The 24,030-nt window shown below is 47.9% G+C and overlaps 1 protein-coding gene across 1 annotated transcript; it reads right to left on the bottom strand.

The window, feature by feature from the left end:
* Window positions 1-641: 641 nt before the first annotated feature.
* On the bottom strand, window positions 642-9,020 carry POLR3D (RNA polymerase III subunit D). The gene is made up of 9 exons (XM_056119118.1): window positions 8,889-9,020; window positions 8,535-8,704; window positions 6,976-7,019; window positions 5,969-6,120; window positions 5,690-5,814; window positions 5,311-5,479; window positions 4,684-4,949; window positions 3,879-4,031; window positions 642-3,764 (listed from the first exon to the last, which is right to left on the bottom strand). The coding sequence occupies exons 2-9, from the start codon at window positions 8,697-8,699 to the stop codon at window positions 3,642-3,644; spliced, it is 1,197 nt and encodes a 398-aa protein (XP_055975093.1). The 5' UTR covers window positions 8,700-8,704; window positions 8,889-9,020; the 3' UTR covers window positions 642-3,641.
* Window positions 9,021-24,030: the final 15,010 nt, after the last annotated feature.

Genomic DNA, 24,030 nt, shown 5'->3' with positions numbered 1-24,030 from the left:
AGGAAGTACAAAACAGCTTATCCTACAGCCAATCAAGGCTTTTTTTCCCCCTGAATCTTAAGTGTAAATGCCTCGAATAGTGGGAAGTTCAATTGTCCCTCAGCTGTTAGGGAGTCACACTGGGCTGTGCTCAAGCATCACTCCTGGTGGGTCTCAGGGGACACCATGGGGTAGCAGGGATTGAATCCATTTGTCACAGGCAAGTACCCTACTACTGTACCATCTCCCCCATCAAACCCCTCCCCCCCATTCCTCAGAGCAGTACACTGGAGTCCCTAGTCACCCCCTGCCCTTCAGTAGGAAAGCTGCAAACACCACATCTGTAACCAACTATAAAAGGGGCCCTGTGGAGTGCCCTGACATATGGAGGGGCAGGTGCTGATACTTTCAGTTCACTTAAACTAAGGAAGGAGCCTCTTAGTCTTCAGGGAGCGACAAGCTGACCAATCACTTCCCACCAGCATGGGTTGGCCTGCAAGATTCATAATGTCCTAATTCTTTCAGCTAGTCAGAAGTGTGGGGAGAACAAGATGCTCATTAACGTGGGAGGACAATGAAGAGAGACAAAGCGTGTGACAGAAGTGTCGTATTTATACCAATAAATATAATTTAAAAACTTGGGAGTCTTAAAGGAAATACTCTATAAATGTTAAAACTGGTTTATTTAGAAGAATGTGAAAATTTAAAAGATTCCACATAGATTATACATATTATTTTTCCTTTATCCCCAGTAGACAGCATTGTCTAACATGGTGCTAACAACAGGATGGACCTGTCGCTCTGCTTTTGTGCTAACAAAACCCTGTCCCACAGGCACTAGGATACCCAGCGCAGGGGACAAAGCGGCCCACCCAGCCCTTGTCAGTACCTTGTCCAAAGTGAGGGTGTGACCTGGCCTAGCAGACACTGGGCAGTTGTGCTGAGGCCTCTGCAGGTTAATCCTGACAGGTGCAGAATGAGAACGTTCCTCTACTGTCATCTATTTCGCATCATGCTTTTCCTTTGAACACAACCATTTGCAAAAATGATCCAGAGCATCAGCTCTACCAACCACTTTGTAACACTAAGGATGGCAGAGCAAATGGAACCAAGAACAACTTGATGCCATTTTGGCTGCCACCCAACTCTGGAACTTGCTATTTTCAAACTTGCTTGTCAGAAGAGATAATCAAACGTCCTTATTTCCAAAGTGACTGTCAGTCTAGTTTCCAGTCACTTGAGCTGAGCACATCCTGATAGCAGCATTTTCTGTCTGGCACTGAATAAATGCCTCCTGTCCACTTTAGTCTATTGCAACTCTATTAAGAAGCAGATAGTCTCCGTTTTACAGACAAGAAAGAAAACTGAGCATAGGGAAGTAATTATCCTCCACCCAAGTTATTGATGGGCTGAAGCGGAATCAAATCTAAACCTGCCTCTAAAGTTCAAACTTTGTCACTTGATCAAGTAGCTGAAAAACATAAATGAGCCTAAAGCTCTTTTAGCACCCTAACAAAATACATACACACATAAGCAGGTGGTTATAAATTCACATGTACTTTCATACTTTAATTTGGCTTTGGGTTCTTACTCCTGTGACCTGCATTTATTTGTTGGTTTGTACGTATGCTTCAGAGGCTTGGCAAGAAAGCAGATGTGCGTCATCTTTCTTCTATACTTTTATTGATGACATCCAATCTGGGCATCATGGAGATAGAATAGGTGACAGGGACTCTGATGCAGGGTCTTACATTCAATCCCCAGAACACCTGAAATGGTGTACAAAGATGAAAGTGGCACATGCTCTTCCTTGAGCTTTCTTGAAGACCGCAAACTCCCAAACATTCTAACAAGGGCCTGCGAGTTGGCCAAAGCAGCAGCAGAAAGTGTCCATGAAACAAACTGAGCGCAGAGTCTCACAGTAGAGACCCCCTGGCAGCGGCCCTGCCAGTGAAAAGGAGAAGCGAGTACAGAAACCCAGATACCGCATCACAGCTGTTCCTTTGAAGCTCAACCACAACCCAACAGGACGTCCAAGGCATGTGTCTCCAAGGAAGGCTTCAGCTCCAGCCTTCCACAGTGAGGAGAGAACACAACTTCTCTACAGCTCCCTGGGTGCTGAGCTACATGGGGGACAACAAGGGGATGTGATTCTTTGTTCATCTCACAGCTGCTGGCTGGGCAGCTTCCGGTGACCAGTGTGGAAAAGTCCCAGTTGTGATGAAAATGGCTCAGTGTGGAAAAGGTGAGAGTAAGGGATGTGAATCCCTTCAAAAGTGCTGGGGCCACTGAAACGTTGGGAAGAGGCAGCTCTGACCAAGCCTGGCCGGTTTCGTCGCCGCTCCAGAGGTGGATTCCACAGCTCCACCAAAGCGACAGTGACACAGGCACAAACCAGAGAGCTCAGGGCAGGAGACCTTCTCTAACCTCCAAGACAGCACCCCCTGCACCCGGGGAAAATCAGTCCGCAGCCAGAGACTGGGTGCAGAATTGCTTCTCTAGGGACCATACACTCAAGGGTCCCAGCCTGGTGAAAGGAACAAGGTCCCAAAGGACAGAGCAGCAGCTGGACAGAGATTCAAGTAGAGTGGGTGGGCACTTGACAGGAGACAGAGGGGCCTCTCAAAACCAAAGCTTCTGAGGTGGGAGCCATCTGTTCAGGGTATTAAGTCGTCATTCCTCCACACGTCACTACTTCCGGTCTAACCAAGTAAGTTTCTCAGCAGCATATGATGTAGTGAGGACTTCACCACTTACAAAAATTAGGTACTAACAACAATTTCATGGGAGTAAGTAGAGTGCAGGCTGGTTCTACAGGAGTTAGTGCAGGAGGCAGATGGGGCTAATTTTGACTTCCAAGAACATCTGCCGGGTGCCGGGATGGGGGAAAGATACTGCTCGTCTGAGAAAACTGAAGTGCCTCACCCCCATGAACATAGGGCACTGGGAGAAGAGTGTGCAGAACCAAGAAGCTCAGTCTTCTGCAGCACCGGGTCTGGAGGACCATGGGCTTAGAATGCATGGGGAAAGCCACGAGTCATTCTGGAGGAGCTGTGGAAGCTCTCATCATATTTGAAAAGGCCTCCGGCAAAAGGAACCTGACATTTACTGAGTGCCTACCGTGGCCCGCGAGGACTTCCCCTCAACTGTATTTCTTTAATCCTCACGCCTGCCCCGAGAGGTAGTAGGAGCCTCATTTTGGGTCAGATGGGGAATGCGAGGCTTGGAAAGCTTAGGTAGTTTGCCCGCACGGTCACACAGCTAGGACACAGGGCTGGGTCCTCAGACACAAATCCTCCCTGCCCGCAGTTCAGGAGGAAGGGGGTGGTGCACGCAGCAGGAGCGCTCACGCTTCCAGCCCGGAGCACCCACACAAAGCGCCCAGACCAGGAGCCTGGACCCACCACGGACCTCCCCTCTCCGTCAGGGAGGTGGCAGTCAGCGGAAAGGGGAAGACACCCACAGAAAATAAATAAAGAGGGAGGAGTCCCAGTGCCGGGATGAGCAGTCTCACTCACTGCCGTGGGGGCAGGGGAAGACCAGGACAGAGGCTGCTGACGGCTGGCGTGTGCGGGCTGACAGGCCCCTCCGGCATCGCACCCAGCAGTCTGGAGCAGGCAGCAGCCGTGGGCGTAGTCGCCACCATCCTTCAACTCCTCGTTTTACCGCTGCTTGTGATCCAAGAGGGACTCGAAATCGGGGGAACATACAAGTTTGTGCTTCACGTGTCCCAGGACCGTCATCTCACCTGTCCTACTGTCTCCGAGACTCACAGACACCAGTTCCTGCCAATGACAAAGGCAGTGATGAGCACCATCGTGGCCACTCCCTCTTCTTAGCTGGTACTCCTAATAGCGCCTCTCCCTAAAGGCACTGAACCCGACTCCCGGGGCTCTCACCTGCAGGAAAGAGCAGGCCGTCCCCATTGTCACGTCCAGAGTCACCTTGCCCAGGAGGAGCTGTACCTTTCCTGACTTGCGGATCAGTAGCTTGCCAACCTGACCCTCTGTCAGGTCAGCCAGGGTACAGGCATTCTCTGCCAGCCTGGCTTCCTGCCAAGAGAATCAAGGAATGCAGACACGGTTAAGAGCTCTGTCCACCAGCCTTTAGGAATGACCCTTTTCCAAAGCTGGGCATCGGCAGCAAACATTAGAATGTGCTCCTCTCTTGGGGCTGGAGCGATAGCATAACAGGTAGGGCGCAGACGACCCGGGTTCGATTCCCAGCATCTCATATGGTCCCCTGAGCACTGCCAGGAGCAATTCCTGAGTGCAAAGCCAGGACTAGCCCCTGTGCATCTCCAGGTGTGACCCAAAAAGAAAAAAAAAGAAAAAAAAGAAGAATGTGCTCCTCTCTAAAAGGATCTTTTCACAGGGTTGTTTTTTAAAAAAAAAATCTGCAACATGTTCAACAAATGGGCAAAATGTCAACAACTGCTGTGCTGACGCTGCCACCAAGCGTGCATGCGCTCTCACTTGTATCATTTGTCAGTAGAAAACCCCCCCCCAACACACACACACACACACACACACACACTCAGGGCTGAACGACAAAGTGCAAGTCTCTCGTGGGTAGAAAGAACACAAACGCCTCTTAATCTCCAATTTCTGCCTGGGCGGCACCAAGGCTCCCCCACACCTCTCCGGGTTGTGGCTATCCCCTGCTGGTCCCCTGCATCTTCCCGGAAGTCAATGGTGAGCATACCCGGTCCTTCTCCTGCTTTATGGCCATCATCTGCCCGTCCTCATTCTGCACCTCGGTCTTGACAGGCTTGATGTCCTGAGTGGGCGGCTGGCCCGGGAGCGTGTCGGGCAGCTGGAGGAACAGCAGCTCTTCCTCTTGGGTAAGGCTCAGCTCCCGGAGCAGCTCAGCCACGGAGATGTCCTTCGGGAGACCGGGAGTCTTCCTGGCTGCTCTGGGAGGAGCCTTCACCTTGGCCTCCTCCTCTTCGTCTCGTGGCTCCTCTTTCACTGGGGTCAAGGGAAACACCTTCAAAGGGCCACCCTTGATGCCACCTCACAGCACCCTCCCCTCAGCCCCCCTCTTTCCCTCAGTTTGGGAGTCGAAGGGCAGACCCTGGTTAGGTAGAGGGACACAGGAGCAGTGGGACATCATTTGAAAACGAGGGAGGCCTGCTCATCCATGACAGCGCCTGACCCCTCAGAGAGCAGACTTTAGCATCTTTTTACTTTAGAGCTTGAATGGGAGCGGGCCTGCTTATTTGCTGATGTCTGGGGGGAGGGACGGAGGGGGGGAGCTTATTCCTGTGGGGAATTCCCGGAGGCGACCACTGAAAAGGGGACGAGAAGGAAGGCAGTGGTCCCCACTCACCTTTCACGGCAGGCACATCCACCTCCATGTCCTCTTCCTTGGGACCGGCCAGCCAAGGTTTCACATCTGGTTCTTCATTTTCTTCCTTAAAAAGCCACCCGGAATGGGCCAGTGGCAGCTGCACGGGCATGTTTCGAGTGTCATTCTTCAGCCCAGGGTCATCGATGAACTGCAAAAGACGGGGGGAAAGGGGTGGTCACATAACCCGTCCAGCACATACACAAGAACTTGAACTCAAGTCTAGCGTAGTCCTTTTCTAAAGACAGTTCCTGTGGCTCACCAGGACTGCAGAACACCACTGACCTCTTTTCCACCTGGGCCCTGCTCCCTGGAAGCATCTTTACAACAGTCCCAGAGCAGCTCCCCCCCGGCTACCTACGTCATCCTTCTCCAGCATGCGTAGGATCTGTTTCGTTTCTTCGTCCGTCTCCCTCTTCTCTTTTTTGATATTGATGATATGAGAGGGCCCCATGTCCGACATATCCACCGTCTTATCCCAATTCCCTGTGGAAAATCATCCAGTTCACAAGGTGAGGAAGAGGTCACAGCAAGAAAAACCGAAGGGGCCGCAGGGAAGTCCACCGCCCTCATTCTTCTCTGACAGAGCAGCTTGACAGAACTCCACTAACTGCCTCCTCCCAGGCTCAGATATTTGTACCTTTTTTCTTCATCATTTCAGCAGGGCCTTGCTCAAAGATGGAGTGGGACTGGATCACTTCTGGGCGCCCTCGACCCCGCCCATGGCCCTCTCTCTGCCGGTCTCGGTCCCTTTCTCGCTTCTCCTTCTTGATGGTTACTTCTTCCTTGGGCCTGGAAAAGAGAATTACTTCACGAAAGCCATTCACTCACACTGCACCCCAGAAAACAGATTTCACTCTCCCACACAGGGCGGGTAACCCAAAGAACGGGAAACTTCACACCACCAGCGAGGTGAGTTTATGAACCAGTAACTACATCTCAAGAGGCAGAACCAAACCCTAGGCCAAGCACTTTATCACTTCCATGATGTGGCAATCTTCAAGCTTGCTTTACTTTTCTTTTTTGTTTACAAGAACTATAACCCCAAAGTGTTTACAAGAACTATAACCCCAAAGCTGAATCATAGTGGTCCTTGAAAAATGCAGACTCTTATACTGACTGAAAGCAGGAAGGCTGTAATACAAATAGTTTAAGGGAAAATGTGACATACTTCTGTCTAAATTATTGTTTCTCAACTCTGACAATAGAATCACTTCAGAGTTGGAGTGATAGTATAGTGGATAGCGCATTTGCCTTGCACACGGCTGACCCAGGTATGATCCCTGGCATCTCATATGGTCCCCTGAGCACTGCCAGGAGTAATTCCTGAGTGCAGGCCAAGAGGAACCCCTGAGCATCACTGGGTATGACCCAAAAAGCAACAACAACAAAATCACTTTCTTTGCAAAAAAACTAAATCACGTTAAATCAAAACCTACAGGGATGAACTCCAGGCATCAGTGTTTTTTTTTTTTTTGTCTGCCTCTTGTTTTCTAAAATAACTTATAGACTAAAATCACCTACTAGGGTTGAAAACTACTGGAGAAATGACCTAAATATACATATAAATTTCTAGCAATTTCCCCCAAAGTTCCAAATTCAGAGTAAACATTCAGATGCACATTTTCAGAGGTCCTAGCTACTTACTCTTCCTTGATTTTCCGACTGATGATATTTGGGGTGAAGGTTTTCTGAAAATAAAATACAAGAGATATTGGTTTGGTAAATTCTGACCCCAAGGCATAGAGAAAAACAAAACCTCCCCAAATGCATATTCTTGGACCAAGATCACTCTGACTCTTCTCCACAACCCAGAAAATTCAGTGCTTAGGTATGGGGGGGGGGGAGTTACGAACAGAAGGGGCGCCCACCACCATCACTTTAGCAGTCCCCATCTCTGTCCTCTGAAAGGAGAGCTCTGAGGATTTCTAACTTTAATCTCCAAGCTTGTCATCAAATTGGAGAATCACAACATGGGAAGAACATGGGGAAAGGAATCCACAGACCACACTCAGGCAAGGTAAGGTGCAAAAGCTGCCTTTAACAGTCCCAGCAAACTCCCCCAGGGCAAAACTGGGAAAGAAATCTTTACGTACTGGCTGCTTTATGCGCCTGTCACCTCTCTTTTCTAGTCACAGTTGCAGATGTAACAGATGGGAATAGGAGTTTCTAATGCCAGACATGCCTAAGAACTCAAAATGCAGGCAAAGTGAGTGCCTGCGGGCTTTCAAGGGATTCTCCAAGGTGTCCAAATACACACACGTGTCCAAAACACACACACACACACACACACACACACACACACATACACACTCACTTTCACTCAAGTTGCTTTGGAATGCTGAGATGTAGCCCCCTGCAACATCTCTGAGCACCATCTGAGCATCATCTCATACCTGCAGACAACGTGAGTACCTGTGTGGCTTTCAAGGGATTCTTCAAAGTGTCCAAAAAAACACATATACACACGTCCAAAACACACACACACACTTAAGTTGCTTCGAAATGCCTTGAATTAGCCCCTACGGCACCTCTGAGCACCTTCTGAGCACCATCTTGTTACTTGCAGGCAAGTACGGCACCTCTGAGCACCTTCTGAGCACCATCTTGTTACTTGCAGGCAAAGTGAGTGCCTGTGTGGCTTTCAAGGGATTCTCCAAGGTGTGTACATACTCACTCTCTCCCGCACCTCTGAGCACCTTCTGAGCATCATCTCATACCTGCAAGCAAAGTGAGTCCCTACGTGGCTTTCAAGGGATTCTCCAAGGTGTGCACACGCGCGCACACACAGGCACACACACGCTGCTTCGGAATGCCTTGAATTAGCCCCTGCAGCATCTCTGAGCACCGTTTGAGCATCATCTAGTTCCTGCAGCAGGCAAAGTGAGTCTCTACGTGGCTTTCAAGGGATTCTCCAAGGTGTGTACACACACACGTTGCTTCGGAATGCCTTGAAAACACACACACACACGCACACGCACACGCACACGCACACACACACACTGCTTCGGAATGCCTCGAAATAGCCCCTGCAGCATCTCTGAGCAACTTCTGAGCACCATCTCGTACCTGCAGGCAAAGTGAGTGCCTGCGTGAAGGGATTCGCCAAGGTGTCCAAAGGCACACGCACCCCCCCCACACACACACCCAGGGGTCCGGAACTCAAGGGGGTCGCGTGCCGTGGGGGAAAGGCGCCCCGGAGGTACCTTCTTGACTCCGCCGAGGGTGAGGTCTCTGGAGCGGATGGAGGGCAGGCGGCCCGGCGTGAGCGGCGGCGCGGGTCGCCGCCCGATCAGCCCCCGGGCCCCGGTGAGGAGGGAGCGGGACCCTCCCGGGGCGCTGGGCTCGCCGGCCGCCTTTCCTTCCGACATGGTGTCTGGAAGCGGAGCAGAGAGGAGCCCGGGTCGGACTCGCGTACCCGCGCCGAAGCCCCCCGCGCCCGCGCGGGGCGTCCCTCCCGCAGCGTGCGGCTCCTTCCTCCCCCTCCCACGTGGCGAGGGCCTCCCCGCTCGCCTCGGCCCGCCCGAGCCCGGGCACCTCCTCGGGGGCCTCGGCCGCACCAGCGCGCCGCAGCTGTCCCACACACGCGTCCGCCTTCACCGCCGCCCGCGGCCGGCCCCGGCTCCCCGCGCCCGGCGGAAGTCTGCGTGGCAGGGCCCGGGCGCCGCCATCTTGGCGCGGGACGGAAGTGAGGTCAGTGGGCGGGGCCTGGCCACAGTATTTATTCGGCGGCGCCGCACTCCCCTCCGCCTTCTCTTCCCGGTTCTTCCCGGAGTCGGGAAAAGCTGGGTTGAGAGGGCGAAAAAGGAAGAGCGGTCTGGGTGACGCCGGGGTTGCAGCGCTCGAGGGTCCTCGCTCCGAGCGGGACTCGGATGCTGGGGGGACCGGGGCTGGCCCTGGCAGCCTCTAAAGCGCAGGTTGCGGATCCGCTTCTGCCCAGCCTCTGCGAGCGGTTGGGGGGTCGCGGTTCTGGAAGGGGCGAGAGGGAGGGCGCGGGACAGAGAGCTGGAACCCCGCTCCACCCCCCCTATTCCGAACCGGGGGAGCCCGCGCTGCGCTGGGCCTCGATTGCGGGCGCGACGGTGACCTTGGGGTGGTCACCGCACCCACCCCGCACCCCCCGCCCAGCGCCCTCCGCCTGCAGTGTGGTCCTCTCCCCGGATTTCGGAGGGGCGGGGGGGACGTGGCGCGCGGCGTGGGTGCTGCGCCCGAGCAGCCACGGTGAGCGGACCCCGGTGCCTCGTGGCCTCCGCCCAGGCTTCAGAACTGGGGGACCCTATGCACTTGCAGTCTTAAACCCAGAACCTGAAAAGCCAAGTTGGGGAGGGACGAATTGAAAGAATTTAACGTGACGCAGGCGTGGGTAATTGATTGTTAAAATGCATAAAAGGGCTCATCCATCCCATCCTTCATCACCTGAGTATAAGGAGATTTTTCTTCTGTTTGTTTGTTTGTTTGTTTGGTGAGGCGGTCACACCCTGCAGTGCTCTTGGCTCTGGGCTTAGGGATCACACCTAGAAGGCTCAGGGGACCGTGTTGGGATCACGCCAGGGATCAAACCTGGGTGGGCCACGTGCAAGGCAAACATCCTCCCTGCTATACTATCTGCCATACTAGCGTTCTTATCGTATAAGGATATTTACTTACGTTTTGAGCTCTCTCCAGGGTTTGCATATAAGCAAATAACTCCTGTGTTCAGCAGTGATCTGGGGAGAAATGCAAAATGTACTCTTATTCTGCAGTGTAACAAAACCATGTAACAATATCGGGGCAAGCTAGCAGGAAGAAAAGCATTTCAGTTGAAATTACACAGAGCACTGCTATTGAAATCTTTCTAATACTCCAGACCCTTTCACAGAGCTGGCATATTGTACCAGTGGTATGAACCTACTGTTGTTTTCAAATACATTTTTAATCGTGCTATCAAGCTACTATTTGGTTCTCAGGTGGCTATGTTATGATTTGCCTATCTTCCTGTCTAGACACTTAGTTTATTTCCTCTATTGTATAAAAACGCTGCAGTGAACATAGCGGGCATGTTCACAGCTAACACTTTTTAACTTCTCTTGGATTATATCCCTAAAACAGATTTTTCGGACTTGTTAAAATAGCTAGAAGATGTACCATTTAAAAATAAATTTAAAGAAAGATGGAGATGTTTGTAGGTACACATGCAATTGCAAGGAATAATGCAGAAGACCTTAAGTACCCTTGATTCAGGAGCCCTCAATAGTAGCATCTTACATAACTGTCAGGGCAATATTCCAACGATGGTACTGACATTTGAAGTCAAGATTCAAGATATTTCTATCACTAAAGAATCTCTCTGGATACACCTCTCTTCCACCCCCACCCCCACTCCCCAAGCAACCACTAATCTGTTCTCTATTTCAATGATATTGATACTTCGAATGTGGACATTGAGTCAGGAAGATAGTTCAACGGACAGGAGAGCTTGCAAGCAGGATGCCCAGATTCAATCTCTGGCACTGCTAGGACAGTCCCCTAATTAAACATCCAGCCAGGAGTGGCCTCTGAGCACTCTGAGTGTGGTCCAAAAACAAAAAAGTTATTTATACTTTTTGAAATATTATTTACACAATTTGAAAACAGGATCATATAATATGTGACCTCTTAGAATTGCTTTCTCCTACCAGCATAGCTCCCTGGATATTTTGCAAACTCTTACTTGTATTAATAGCTCATTTTTTTGTTGCTGATTATCCATGGTTTGTTTAACCATTCACCCTTTGAAGGATATCTGTGTTATTATTTTTTTTTTTGGTTAGGAACCCTGATGTTAATATAATGTAAAGGTTTTTATATGGACACAATTTTTTTATTTTTCCTCAGAAGATGGCCACAAATGCACTGTTGGGTTGAATGGTATGTTAATTTTATAAGAAACTGCCAAACCGTTTCCCATGGTGACTATATAACTTTAAATACTTTCATTTTATGGTTCTTATAAAGAAATATCCCATATTGCTAACTTGCTTTTTAAAAAGCTTGTGCTGGAGCCAGAGTGATAGCACAGCAGGTAGGCGTTTGCTTTGCACGCAGCCGACCTGTGTTCAATCCTTGGCACCCCATGTGATCTCCAAGCCTACCAGGAGTGATCCCTGAGCACAGAGTCAGGATTACATCCTGAGTACCGCCAGGTGTGCCCCCCCCAAAAAAAATTAAAGAAAAATAATTAAAAGGCTTTTGCTAATATGTGTCACCACTATGAATATATATAAAGTGTATAAGCATATGTATGAATATATCTGTTACACATATAATCTTTGCCACATCCTTTTGAATACTGGCTCTTTTTTATTTTTATTTTTTTGCCTTTTGAGTGGGGCTGGAGTGATAGCATAGCAGGTAGGGCATTTGCCTTGCACGCGGCCGACCTGGGTTCGATTCCTCCCCCCCTCTCGGAGAGCCTGGCAAGCTACCAAGAGTATTCCGTCTGCCCGGCAAAGCCTGGCAAGCTACCCGTGATGTATTCGATATGCCAAAAACAGTAACAGCAAGTCTCACAATGGAGACGTTACTGGTGCCTGCTCGAGCAAATCAATGAACAATGGGAGGACAGTGCTACCTGTTAGGTCTGAAGGTAGCTTGGCGCAGAAGTGTGTGCCTTGCAAACCTGAGGCCCGTAAAACTATGAGTTCAATTCCTGTCCCTCCACACATGCCTCAGAGAGATGGCAGGGGCTCTGCTCTCTGGGATCACTGGCTACACAAGGCGAGTGATCTCGCAGGTACTACAACCCAGAGTGCAAACACAACAACCGAGTTTTTGGAACCTCTGCCCGTAGCAACAACAATAACAAAAGGGGAAAATATTATTAATTAATTTTAAAACTTTTGCCAGTTTAGTACTCTATTAATGTTATATTAATGTAATATAATGTGTGAGTGTTTTATTTTGGGATCATACCCAACAGTGTTCAGGGCTTATTACTAGTCTGCACTCATGGCTTATTCTTGGCAGTGCTCAGGATCCAACCTGGGTTAGTTGTGTTTAAGGCAGTTGCTGTTCCCACTGTACTACAGCTTCGGCGCATAACCAGACTTTTAAAAACTTCTTTCTCTCCTTACTGACTTTACAGTAACCAGAGTTGACAAAGGAAAGCCCTCCACATCCAGTAGAACTGCGTGCAGTCCGGGCCTGAAGCTCTGTTCGGGACACAGGTGAAGCTGCTTTGCCTTCACTCTGAACTCGGAGGACCACTGGGCTTCCAGCAACTTCTTGGTTGCATTTTGTTGTTGTTGTTGTTTTGTTTAGCAGATATATTTATTGTAGGACATTTGAAAAAAGTGTAAATCGCCAAGAATAATAGTAAAAGCATCCATTATTTATTCAATATGCTTAAAGTTGTTTTTCTATATGGTTTTATAATCTGCTTTTATCTTTAAGATTTTATAAACATTTTTCCCCTTTATTTTATTTTATTTTATTTTATTTGTTTTATAAACATTTTAATGAGTTATTAAGTCTGCTTCTAAATTATGGTTTTAGTGACTAAGTGGTACTGCTTTTATTAATTGAAACATATTTTATTTTGTTTCTGGGTCACACCTGGTGATTCCAGGGCTTACTCTTGGTTGTCTGTTCAAGGAACTATATGTGGTACTAGGGCTAAACTGGGGTCAATTACTTACAAGGCAAGCACCTTAACCTCTGTATTACCTCTCTGGCCTAGTACTCCATTTATTATAATTTGTTTCATCAGTTTTCTTTCTGCAATGCTTGTTGGATTTCCATAGTATTTTTTTTTTTTTTGCTTTTTTGGATCACACACGGGCATTGCACAGGGGTTACTCCTGGCTCTGCACTCAGGAATTTTACTCCTGGCAGTGCTCGGGGGACCATATGGGATGCTGGGAATCAAACCCGGGTTGGCCATGTGCAAGGCAAATGCCCTACCCGCTGTGCTATCACTCCAGCCCCCAACCATCGTATTTTTTACCCCAGAAGAGTGAAAGACCTTTGACCTTTACCATTTTGGGATCACTTCCTAACAACAATTATGTGGGGAAAAGCCATAGAACATAGAAATATAACCATGCTTGTATCTGCTAAAAAAAAAAATCCCAATTGAAGAAACAAAAAAAGAAGAAGAAAGAAAAATTCTAATTGAGAGGTTGGAGTAATAGTATAGGAGATAAAGCGTTTGCTTTGCACATGGCCGACTGAGTTTAGATCTTTAAAATCTCATACATGGTCTCCTGAGTGCCCCAGTAGTCATTCATGAGTCCAGAGCCAGAAGTAAGCCCTAGTACTGCTGGGTATGCCCCCTCAAAAAAAAAAATAGAGAGAGAGAGAGAGAGAGAGAGAGGGAAGGTGGAGAAATAGATGCCTCGAGGCTAAAACATGCCAGATTATTCCAGAAACAGCAAGGATGTCAGGACCATTAGGGCTGAGGCTAAATTAGTGAGGGAGCGCACGGGTTGGAGTGACAGGTGAGGGTGGAGAGATGTATCAGGAAGAAAGTGCTGTGCAGGCCAGTCTAAAAGCCTCTAGATTTTGCTCTGAAATGGAACGTCACTGAAAAGTGTAGAGCAGACATGACTCACAGTGAAATCCATTCATTATTAAGATAGGCTGAAGGCACCCAGGAGGAAGCAGTGCACCAGTACCACAGGAGTCTCAGCAAAAGATGACTGCAGGGATCGAGCCATAGTACAGCAAGTAGGGAGCCTGCCTTGCATGTGGCCCGCTCAGGTTTGGTCCCTGGTACCCTGTATGGTCCCCTGGGCCCACCAGGAGTGATCTCTGAGTGCAGAGTCAGAAGAAAACCGTGAGCACTGCTGGGTGTGTCCCAACCCCTTGCTGTCTGGTCCTTGATATGCAGCTGATCCTGATTTGATCCATAGCACTGCACTGTCCCCTGAACACCACTGGGAGTAACCCCTGAGCACTGCTGGATGTGGCCCAAACTCTCTAACAACAACAAAATAAAAAATCAAAGGCCTGCAGAATGAGATGTGGTTAGGATCAAGTACATGTAGGAAACTGTCACAGGTTTGGCATGGATAGATTCTCACACCACAGGTTTCTTTTGTTTTACTGATACATAGTTAAAACAATTCTTGAGGTTGGGTATGTACCTCAAGTGGTAGAGAACATGCTTTATATGGGGCTATAGCTCGGCCAACCCGAGTTCAATTCCTCCGCCCTTCTTGGAGAGTCCAGCCAGCAAGCTACTGAGAGTATCTGGATCAAGGTGAGACCATGCTTTGCAAGGGGACCTGAATTTGATCCCCAATATCATGTACAGTCCCTGACTCTGATCACCTCCGAATGTAGCTTTCAAAACAGAACAAAAAACTTGGTTCTATTTGGAAGAGTAACCTATTTTCTCTATCAACTCAGAGAAGATGATGTCAAGAATACAGCAAGATCTCTGTCTTGAGCCAAGAGATGTCATTAGTGGTTACAAGTGTAACTACTGCTTACCAAAGGACACTTTGGAGGAATTCAACAGGAAGACCCAAAGTCTGGATGTGGACAAAGGTTTAAGATGGGAAGCAGGACACCCAAGTGGAGGTGTGGAAGAGCTAGACAAATATTTGGAGTTCAGATGGGTCCAAACTGCAATAAGGAAAGGAGTTGCCCGCTTACACAGGCACAGATGCTAGAGCATTGCCAAAGAAATGAGTATAAGGAAAAAAAGAGAAATTTCTTAAGGCTGAATTCTAAATCTCTCTAGAATCAGGGAGGCAAGGCAAATCAAAGGCCTGCAGAATGAGATGTGGTTAGGATCAAGTACATGTAGGAAACTGTCATAGGTTTAGCATGAATAGATTCTCACACCACAGGTTTCTTTTATTTTACTGCTACATAGTTATAACAATTCTTGAGGTTGGATATGTACCTCAAGTGGTAGAGCACATGCTTTACATGTGTGAGGCCCGGAGTATGGCCCCCAGCACAGCCACAACTACCTCCAGCTATAGGCTCAATGGCAATTCATCTAGCGTTTTCAGTGACCATCCAGAATTCACATGAATAAGCTTTAACAAAATCTGTTTATGCTTTACTGAATCTTGCATTTAGACCCCAAAACCGTATTTATTAAGAGCCTGGTTATTCAGTTCATTATCAAGAAAATCATAATTTTCTTTATATGGGGCTATAGCTCGGCTAACCCGAGTTCAATTCCTCCGCCCTTCTCAGAGAGTCCAGCCAGCAAGCTACTGAGAGTATCTCGCCCACACGGCAAAGCCTGGCAAGCTACCCGTGACGTATTCCATATGCCAAACACAGTAACATCAAGTCTCACAATGGAGACATTTCTGGGCCCGCTCAAGCAACTTGATGAAAAACGAGAGGACAGTGCTACAGTGCAGTGCTATGGCGAAAATAAAATGCAATGAAATGTTAGTGATAAGAAATTAAGACCTAGAATAATGTAATTATTATAAGGAATTCATCTAGTAATCCTAGACAAATTTATTCTGAAGTTAGATAAAAGAATGGACACTTTGGGAAAAAATGAAGAGACAGTAGTAGAGAAAGTAAGGAAAGAAAATAAGTTGTTGAAAGTATTTTAGCCTAAGTAGAGAAAATGTTTTGAATATTCTTATTTTTTTGTTTGTGGGAACGGTTAGGATGGTTGGGCCAACATACAGAGGACTGACACTGGCTCTATGCTCAGAAATCACTCCTGGATGTACTCAAAGGACCATATGGGGTACAAGGGATTGAATGAGGGTTGGTCACATGCAAGGCAAATGCCTTAACCTTTATTACTACCTTTCTGGTCTTTCCTTTTATTTTTAAATTTTTTTCTTATGCTTACCTTTCCTTTGTTGTTGTTTTTTTTGTGTGTGTGATGAACTGGGGAGACACATAGCTACCAGAGGCACTCACCCTCGATTCTGGGGCTTTTCCTTCATACACTTGAGTGCAGAGACTACACATATGCTTGCCAGGGGTAGCAAACACTTGAATGTGATTGTGGCTCTCATACTTGGTTGTGGTGATCCTGGGGACTTCATACTGAACCCTAGTGCTCACACATTTTTGTTGCAGTCTTGCACACACCTGCCTGTGCACTCTCTGGGGATTGCTGTGGAGACAGGTGTCCCAAGCAGAGCTGCTGGAGGCATGAGGGCCGCACAGGAGACTGAATTCATAGCATCACACTTCCAAAGCAAGGGCTATAAGCATGGTGACATCACTCAGACCCCAAAGATAAAATGATCATAATCATTATTAGGAAGTAATCCTAAAATGTTAAAGGCAAAAGAAGATCTTATACTCTTTTTTTTTTCAAAAATATTGTGTACAGTAATTTGCAAAGTTATTCAAAGCACTCAACTTGACAATGATCAGATTTCATGTGTACAATTTTCTGGCAACAATCCCATCACCAACATCAGAGACCACTCCTGCCTGAGCTCTGGAACCATATGGGGTGCCAGGGACTGAACCCGGGTTGGCCACATGCAAGGCAAACGCCATTAGCACTGTACTACCACTCTGACCCCAAGGTCTTTCACTCTTCTGAGGTTAAAAAAAATAATGATGCTATGGAAATCCAATAAGGATTTCAGGAAGAAACCTGATTAAATAAATTATAATAATGGAGTACTAGGCTGGAGAGATAATGTGTTCAGGTGCTTGCCTTGCAAGTAACTGACCTCAGGAAGACTTAAGAGTTCCCTGAATGCAGAACCAAAAGTAAGCCCTGAGCACCACTAATTTGACTTTGGCACTACTGACATAAAGGTCATCTTCATGCTGTATTTTTCTGTCTTCATAGGTTTTTCTGTATGTGACTGTCTTAACCGCGGAAGTGTTAGTAGCCCCAGGTGAATGGAGGGGAGCCTTAGGGCATTGCCGCAGATCATGTGTTCAGCATTTCTAAGTCCTGTCCTTGTATCTTGCCACACTGGGCCCAGTAGGATTCCACTATGGCCTTGTGTCCAGCTCCTTCACATAAGGTCTAACTTAGGGACTGCCCTGGGCCGCAGTTTTAACGGAGGGGTCCTTCCACTTCTCATTTCACTTGCATTTCCTCCTTCATTGTCCTCAATTTCTTCCTCAGTTTCTCTAGTCCTCCAACATTTCAATAATGTCTCTTCTACAGTTTTCTAGTCTAAAATTTAACCCACTATTTCTCTTACCTTAAAATCCTTAACATTGAAGTCTGAAAGTTAAAGATTCTATATTCTATATCATATCGCTATCTTTTACCATACTGTATTACTATTAAATACTGTCATATTTAGTTTAGTTCTTCAAAAAATGTGGTTTTGGAACCGATTTGGTGGTGCTCAGGGCTTACTTCTGGCTCTACATTCAGGGATCTCTCCTGGCAGTGCTCAGGGAACCATATGGGATATCAGGGATCAAACCTGGGTCAGCTGCATGCAAAGCAAATGCCCTGCCACTGTACTAACACTCCTCCCTGTCCCAGTGTGCCCTATTTTATCATTTATTTAATATTTCTTGTTTATTTGGGGACCACACCCAGTAGAGCTCAAGGTTTACTCCTTGCTCTGAGCTCTGGAATCACTCCTGTCTGGACTTGGATAACTGTGTGGAATGCCAGAAATCAAACTCTAGTCTGCCATGTGCAAGACCAATGCCCTTCCTGCTGTACTATCTCTGTAGGTCTAATTTCTTTAGTACTTTCAAGTAAGTTCAAAGTAGGTGAGCTGTGAGGGTTATAGGCTGTCTAAACAGAAAGATTAAATAAGCACTGAACAATCCGTTCTGTTCCTGTAAATGGTCATTGCTCACTCCTGCCATTGTCAACCCATATAAATAAACAAGTGACTTAAAAAAATTTTTTTTACCATAATGCCCAAAAGTAGAGAGAGAATATGGGAGAAATTGTCTGCATAAAGGCAGGGGGAGGGTTGGAAAGACTGTGGGGGGGGGGGAATACTGGGGACATTGGTGGTAGAAAATGTGCGCTGGTGGAGGGATGAGTGTTTGATCATTGTATGACTGAAATTCATACATGAAAGCTTTGTAACTATCTTACGGTGATTCAATTAAAAAAAAGGAGGAAACCATTTTTTAAAAATTTAGTGTGATTTATAAAGCTGTTGATGACAGAGTTTCAGGAATTCAATGTTCCAACGCCAAACCCATCACCAGTAATCCTAGGTTCCCTCCTTCTCCTCATTCCTCCTTAGCAAGCTCATTTTAAAGTTTGCTTATTAAAGTTTGGGTCATGTGTTTACAAGAATTGAACAAGTTGCTTTAGCAGACTGGGCGTTTGTGCTTTCATTGGCTCGTGAGATCATCACTTAGTTCAACCATGGGCAAAAGCATGTAAATATTTCAGTTCTATAAAGTAGTTAAGCAATGTAAAGACTGTAGGTTTATTTCACTTACAGTGTTATTCTCTATGACATCAGTCATCGTTATTTGCTTTGTGTCCTTTTGCTATTAAGACTCCAACCTTTCTACTCAGACCAGAATATGGATCTAATCATTTTGCTGCTTAGGGGCAGATTTTCATTTACTATAATCCAGCTTTCCCCAAAGTTGGTGTGAGAATCACATGCCTAGCACCAGACATAATGCTTAATAAATGATTTTGGGAGTAATGTATTCCTATGTTACCCAGAATGTTCCCTATGAACCCTTCTAAGCATGCACACAAGTGGAGAAAGGAGCTTATTGAATCTCAGCACATCCAGCTTCAGCAATATCCACTCCTTCCAATCATGTTTCTTCTGTAATTCCACCCCAGATTATTTTAAAACAAATCACAGATATTAAGTCATCTAGAAATATTGAATCAGGGGCCAGATAGATAGTGCAGTGGGTAGTGTGCTCGCCTTGCACACAGCTGACCAGGGTGTGATCCCTGCAAGTCCAAGCGGTTCCCCAAGCACCACCAGGAATGATCCCTGAATGTAGAGCCAGGAACAACTCCTGAGTATCATCTGGTATGTTCAAAAGCAAAAATAAAACTGAAAAAGAAATACTGAAGAAATACTGGTTCAGGGAGTGACAGTACAGTGGTTAGGGCTCTTGCCTTGCGTATGGTCAACTCAGGTTAGATCCCTGACATTCCATATGCCCCCCCCACGCCCCCGAGCCTGCCAGAACTGGTTCCTGAGGGTAGTCAGGAGTTACTACTGAACATTACCAGGTTTGAACCAAAACAACAACAAAAAAGAAAAGAAAAGAAAAGAAAAGAAAAGAAAAGAAAAGAAATACTGATTCAACCTCTGAAGAATACTCTTTTTTGGGGGTGGGGGGAGGGCAGGCGGGGAAATTCTCCCACGCTTGCTTAGGAGGCCCAGGGGTTCCACTGGATAGTCTTGGCCAATCAGGAAGGTGGTTCAGGGCAGAGGCTGTGATGCTGTCGGGCCACTGGGAATTATCTGGGGCACCCTGGCAGGTTTGGGGGCTTCCAGGACTCCAGGGACACCCTGCAATACTCAAGGGACTATATAGTGCTCGGGTCAGACATATGCTAGGCATGCTAACCACTGAACTATCTCCTGGCCCTGAGAATAACCATAGGGGCTGGAGCAATAGCACAGCAGGTGGGGCGTTTGCCTTGCACGCGGCTGACCCAGGTTCAATTCCCAGCATCCCATATGGTCCCCTGAGCACCGCCAGGGATAATTAATTCCTGAGTGCAGAGCCAGGAGTAACCCCTGTGCATCGCCAGGTGTGACACAAAAAGCAAAATAAAAAGAATAACCATAAAATATCATTATCAGAATTAGTAGTTTCTCTATATACTTCAAATATCCTGTTAGTTTGGAAATCTTCCAGTTGCAATTTAGGTTTTTGATTTGTTTTTTGCAGTGAAGGATTGAATCCAGATCCTTCCATGTGGGACCCAGAGGATTATAAGTGTGTGTGTGTGTGTGTGTGTGTGTGTGTGTTTAAATAAGTATCCAAATAAGGTCTGTATCCTTTAACATATTATTGGAAATATAATTTAGGTGTGGGAAGAAATTTTGCAATAAAAATATTCATTGCACTTTCCCAAAGACATACGAATGGCCAATAGGCATGTGAAGAAGTCACTGATTGTCACTAATTATTAGGGAAATACAAATGAAAACAACACTGAGATATCATCTCATGACAGTGAGGATGGCATATATGAAAACATCTGGAAACAGCCAGAGTTGGCAAGGTTGTGGTGAGAGGTGAGAAAGAAACCCTCATTCACTGTTGGTGGGAACATTCTCTGGTTGTTCTATGGGAAAAAATAACAACAAAAAAAATTTTTTTGCAGTCTTGCTTAGAATGGAGAAAAAAATCTAATCATAGGAAATATTAGATTTACCTTTAAAAGTATGGACAGGGGCTGGAGCGATAGCACAGCGGGTAGGGCGTTTGCCTTGCACGCAGCTGACCTGGGTTAGATTCCCAGCATCCCATATGGTCCCCCGAGCACTGCCAGGAGTGATTCCTGAGTGCATGAGCCAGGAGTAACCCCTGAGCATCGCCGGATGCTGGGTGTGACCCAAAAAGCAAAAAAAAAAAAAGTATGGACAATGGAAAACATGTAACAATTTAGAACAGTGCTGTACGAAAAATTTATAATTAACAGGCAAATTGCTTGTAAGTGAAAAAGAAAGATTATAATGGGATTGGAGCTATAGTATAGCAGGTGTCTTGTATATACTTGTTTATACTTGTATAGCACTTGTCTTGCATGAAGCTGACCTGGGTTTGATCCCCAGCATTCCATATGGTTCCCAACCCATAAAGAGTGATCTCTGAGGAGTCGAAGTGGTCATACAGTGGATAGGGTGCTTGCCTGGCATGTGACCTACCCGGGTTCAATCCCTGGCATCCCATATTATGGTCCCCAAGCACTGACAAGATTAATTCATGAGTGCAGAGCCAGAAGTAAGCCCCGAGCATAGCCAGGTATGGCCCAAAATGAGAACAAGTTATAAGATAGTATTTATACTGTTATTCCACTTTGTTAATGAGGCATATATATGTATATATTCTGAATGGCGGAATATGAGGGAATTTAATTCTCTCAAATTTTGCAATCCAATCTTCTTTTCTTCTCTCTCTCTCTCTCTCTCTCTCTCTCTCTCTCTCTCTCTCTTTTGGGGGGGAGGCACACCCAGCTGTGTGCAGGGCTTACCCCTGGTTCTGTACTTAGAGATCACTCCTGGCAGGCTCAGGAGATCATATGGGGTGCCAGGGATCAAACCCAGATTGGCCACGTGCAGGATAAATGTCCTACTGTTATCCTAGCTCTCTAGCCCCGTGAGAGCTTTCTACAATGTCTGTGGCTGCCTTGTGTCATAAGAAGTCATTAAAAATAAAGACGTAGGATTCCATTCTGGGATTGTCATATGCCAGTTCGTGGTGCAGAATTGTTCTTCCTCTAGTTATGGGACTCTCTTATATCCCATAGTTTCTAAATAAAACTATTTACTTTTATCTCGCTAAATATCAGATAAAAGTAAAATAAAATAAAAAAGAAAGAAAGATGTGGCTGGAGATGTAACTCCTCCCGAGGACTCTTGGCTTGCACGTGTGAGGCTGTGGGTTCAATTCCCGGCCCCTCCCCCACAAAATCAATAAATGAAGCTGGGGTGAGAGCACATCTTGGGGGCAGCTGGGTCTCCTGTAGGGTATCTACTTCGACACGTACGTTATGCTTTCCTGTGCCAGCGTGTCTGCTCACGTGCCTGTGGCGAGTTCTCTGAGCAAGCAAGGGCAGAAGGAATCTCCACAAAAGCGCATTGTTCCCTCCTGGGGCACGTGAACCCCTGAGGTCTCAGCAGAAGGGGGACGCAGAAAAGGTGCAGGCACAGCCTTCCTTCTCCAGGAAGGGAAACTGAGCCTCGAGGACCTGATTTCCCCTCTCCTTACCCTCAGGATGGGGGGTCGGGGTCGGTTTGGGTCCTGGTGTGTGATGCTGGCCACCTCCGGAGATTCTGTTTTCTGTCCTGGAATTTCTGCATCTGTGGATGTGTGTGAGGGCGGGGTGGGGGGAGGGGGGTTCCCCCCCACCTGTTGGCCCAGGGAGTGGCTAATCCCCTGTGGGATTCAGGATCTGACCGAACTAGCTCAGTTCCCCACACCCTTTCGGCAGGACCGGCTTTTGCTTGTCTGCCTTCTGTGCCTTCTTTCTGTCCAAGGGCGCCTCCTCTGACCTGTCAGCAGCCCCCGCAGCCCTCCCAGGGAGCGTCTCTCCACTGCTCAGCTCAGGCCTCCTGTGATTCCCCCCTCTCCCCCCGCCCGAGGCACCCTCTCTCCGACCTGTTGCTGGTCTTCCTATTTTCCTTGGGCCCCCTCTCCCCTTCCCTATTTCTACTTCGCAGGGTCTCCTCTTCCGTGGCTGACAGGACAGGCAGCTATGGACCAGCCCAGCACTAAGGAGTTTGCATAACTATATCAGGCAGGGATGCCAGTGAACCAGTGTTACTGGCCCATTTGACAGATGAAGAAACTGAAGCCGAGATGTTGAGTTGATTGTCCAGAAATCGCCCGGTTAGAAAGTGACCGAGCGAGAATTGCAGCCGTGTCTGACTGCAAAGCCTGCTTTTCAAACCCACGCATACTTCTGTGTTCATTCGAATCAAACTTCCTGGAGTGTCATCTCCATGGAGACGGTGGAGTCCTTCTATTCTGGTGGCGAAAGAGCCCCCGTTGAGGGGAGCAAACTGTCCCCTTTCTAGCCTTATTGAGGTTTGACTTCTCTGAGCCCTCCTGGCTGGCCTGGAGGATGAACACTCAGAGCTCCTCAGGACCATGCCAGCCTACTCTCTCCAGGGCCCCTACGCAGCCAGACAGCCTCCTGACTTCCTGGGGCTGTAGCTCTAAGAGGTCCTGACCGAGCAAGACAAGGGAGCTGAGGGGCTGGAGCGATAGCACAGCGGGTAGGGCCTTTGCCTTGCGTGCGCCGACCCGGGTTTGATTCCCATCATCCCATATGGTCCCCTGAGCACCACCAGGAGTAATTCCTGAGTGCAGAGCCAGGAGTAACCCCTGAGCATCGCCAGGTGTGACCCAAGTAGAAAAGAAAAGAGAAAAAAAAAAGATAAGGGAGCTGCCTCTGCTCCAGAGAGCACGCAGGCTGAGCCAGCCCAAGCTCACAGGCTCACCACTCACCGCCTGGTTCTCCCTTCTCAGCCACCCGCCCCTCTTCCCAGTGAAATGTTGACTTTGGGGCTCCCAGCCCTCAAGCAAAGCCCCACCCCCTCCCAGCATCCTAAAGTTTGGGGGCTGCATTCGAGAAAGAGATTTCCTACTAGGGGTATCCTAGAGAGGCTCCTGAGGGCAGCCTATCCTCGAAGGACAGGGGGAAGTGGGGCCCCCTCCCACCCATGCAGTCCCCAAGGCATCTGCGAGCCCCCTACCCCCGGTGAGACCTCTGCCCTCTCCCCCTCCTGCCAGCCCAGCCGAGCAGGGACCGAGCTTGCTGGCTGTCACCTGACGCTGGGCAGCCGCTGATCCCATTGGTGGAGCCGGATTCGGTCTGGCTCTCTGTTCTTTCTCGCCTTCTCTGCCTCTCTCTCCTCCACGCTGCTCTGATCTCCCTCCTGCCTGTCTCTCCTGGCTCGCCTGGGAACATCGCACCCTCCCGGGGGCGGCGGGGTACGCTGCAGAGCCCGGCAGGAGCAGCCTGCGGGGCATGGAAGAAGCTGCCTTGGCAGCTGCCAGAGGACCCGGGGCACCGTGCCGGCACTGCCTGTGACCCAGCGTCCCTGCCCCTGCCGGGGAGCCCGTCTGTCCGGGGCG

This window comes from Sorex fumeus, unplaced genomic scaffold, assembly GCF_029834395.1.
Source record: "Sorex fumeus unplaced genomic scaffold, SorFum_2.1 ptg000039l, whole genome shotgun sequence".
Lineage (NCBI taxonomy): Eukaryota > Metazoa > Chordata > Mammalia > Eulipotyphla > Soricidae > Sorex > Sorex fumeus.
This window is presented reverse-complemented; position numbering and strand designations above follow the sequence as displayed.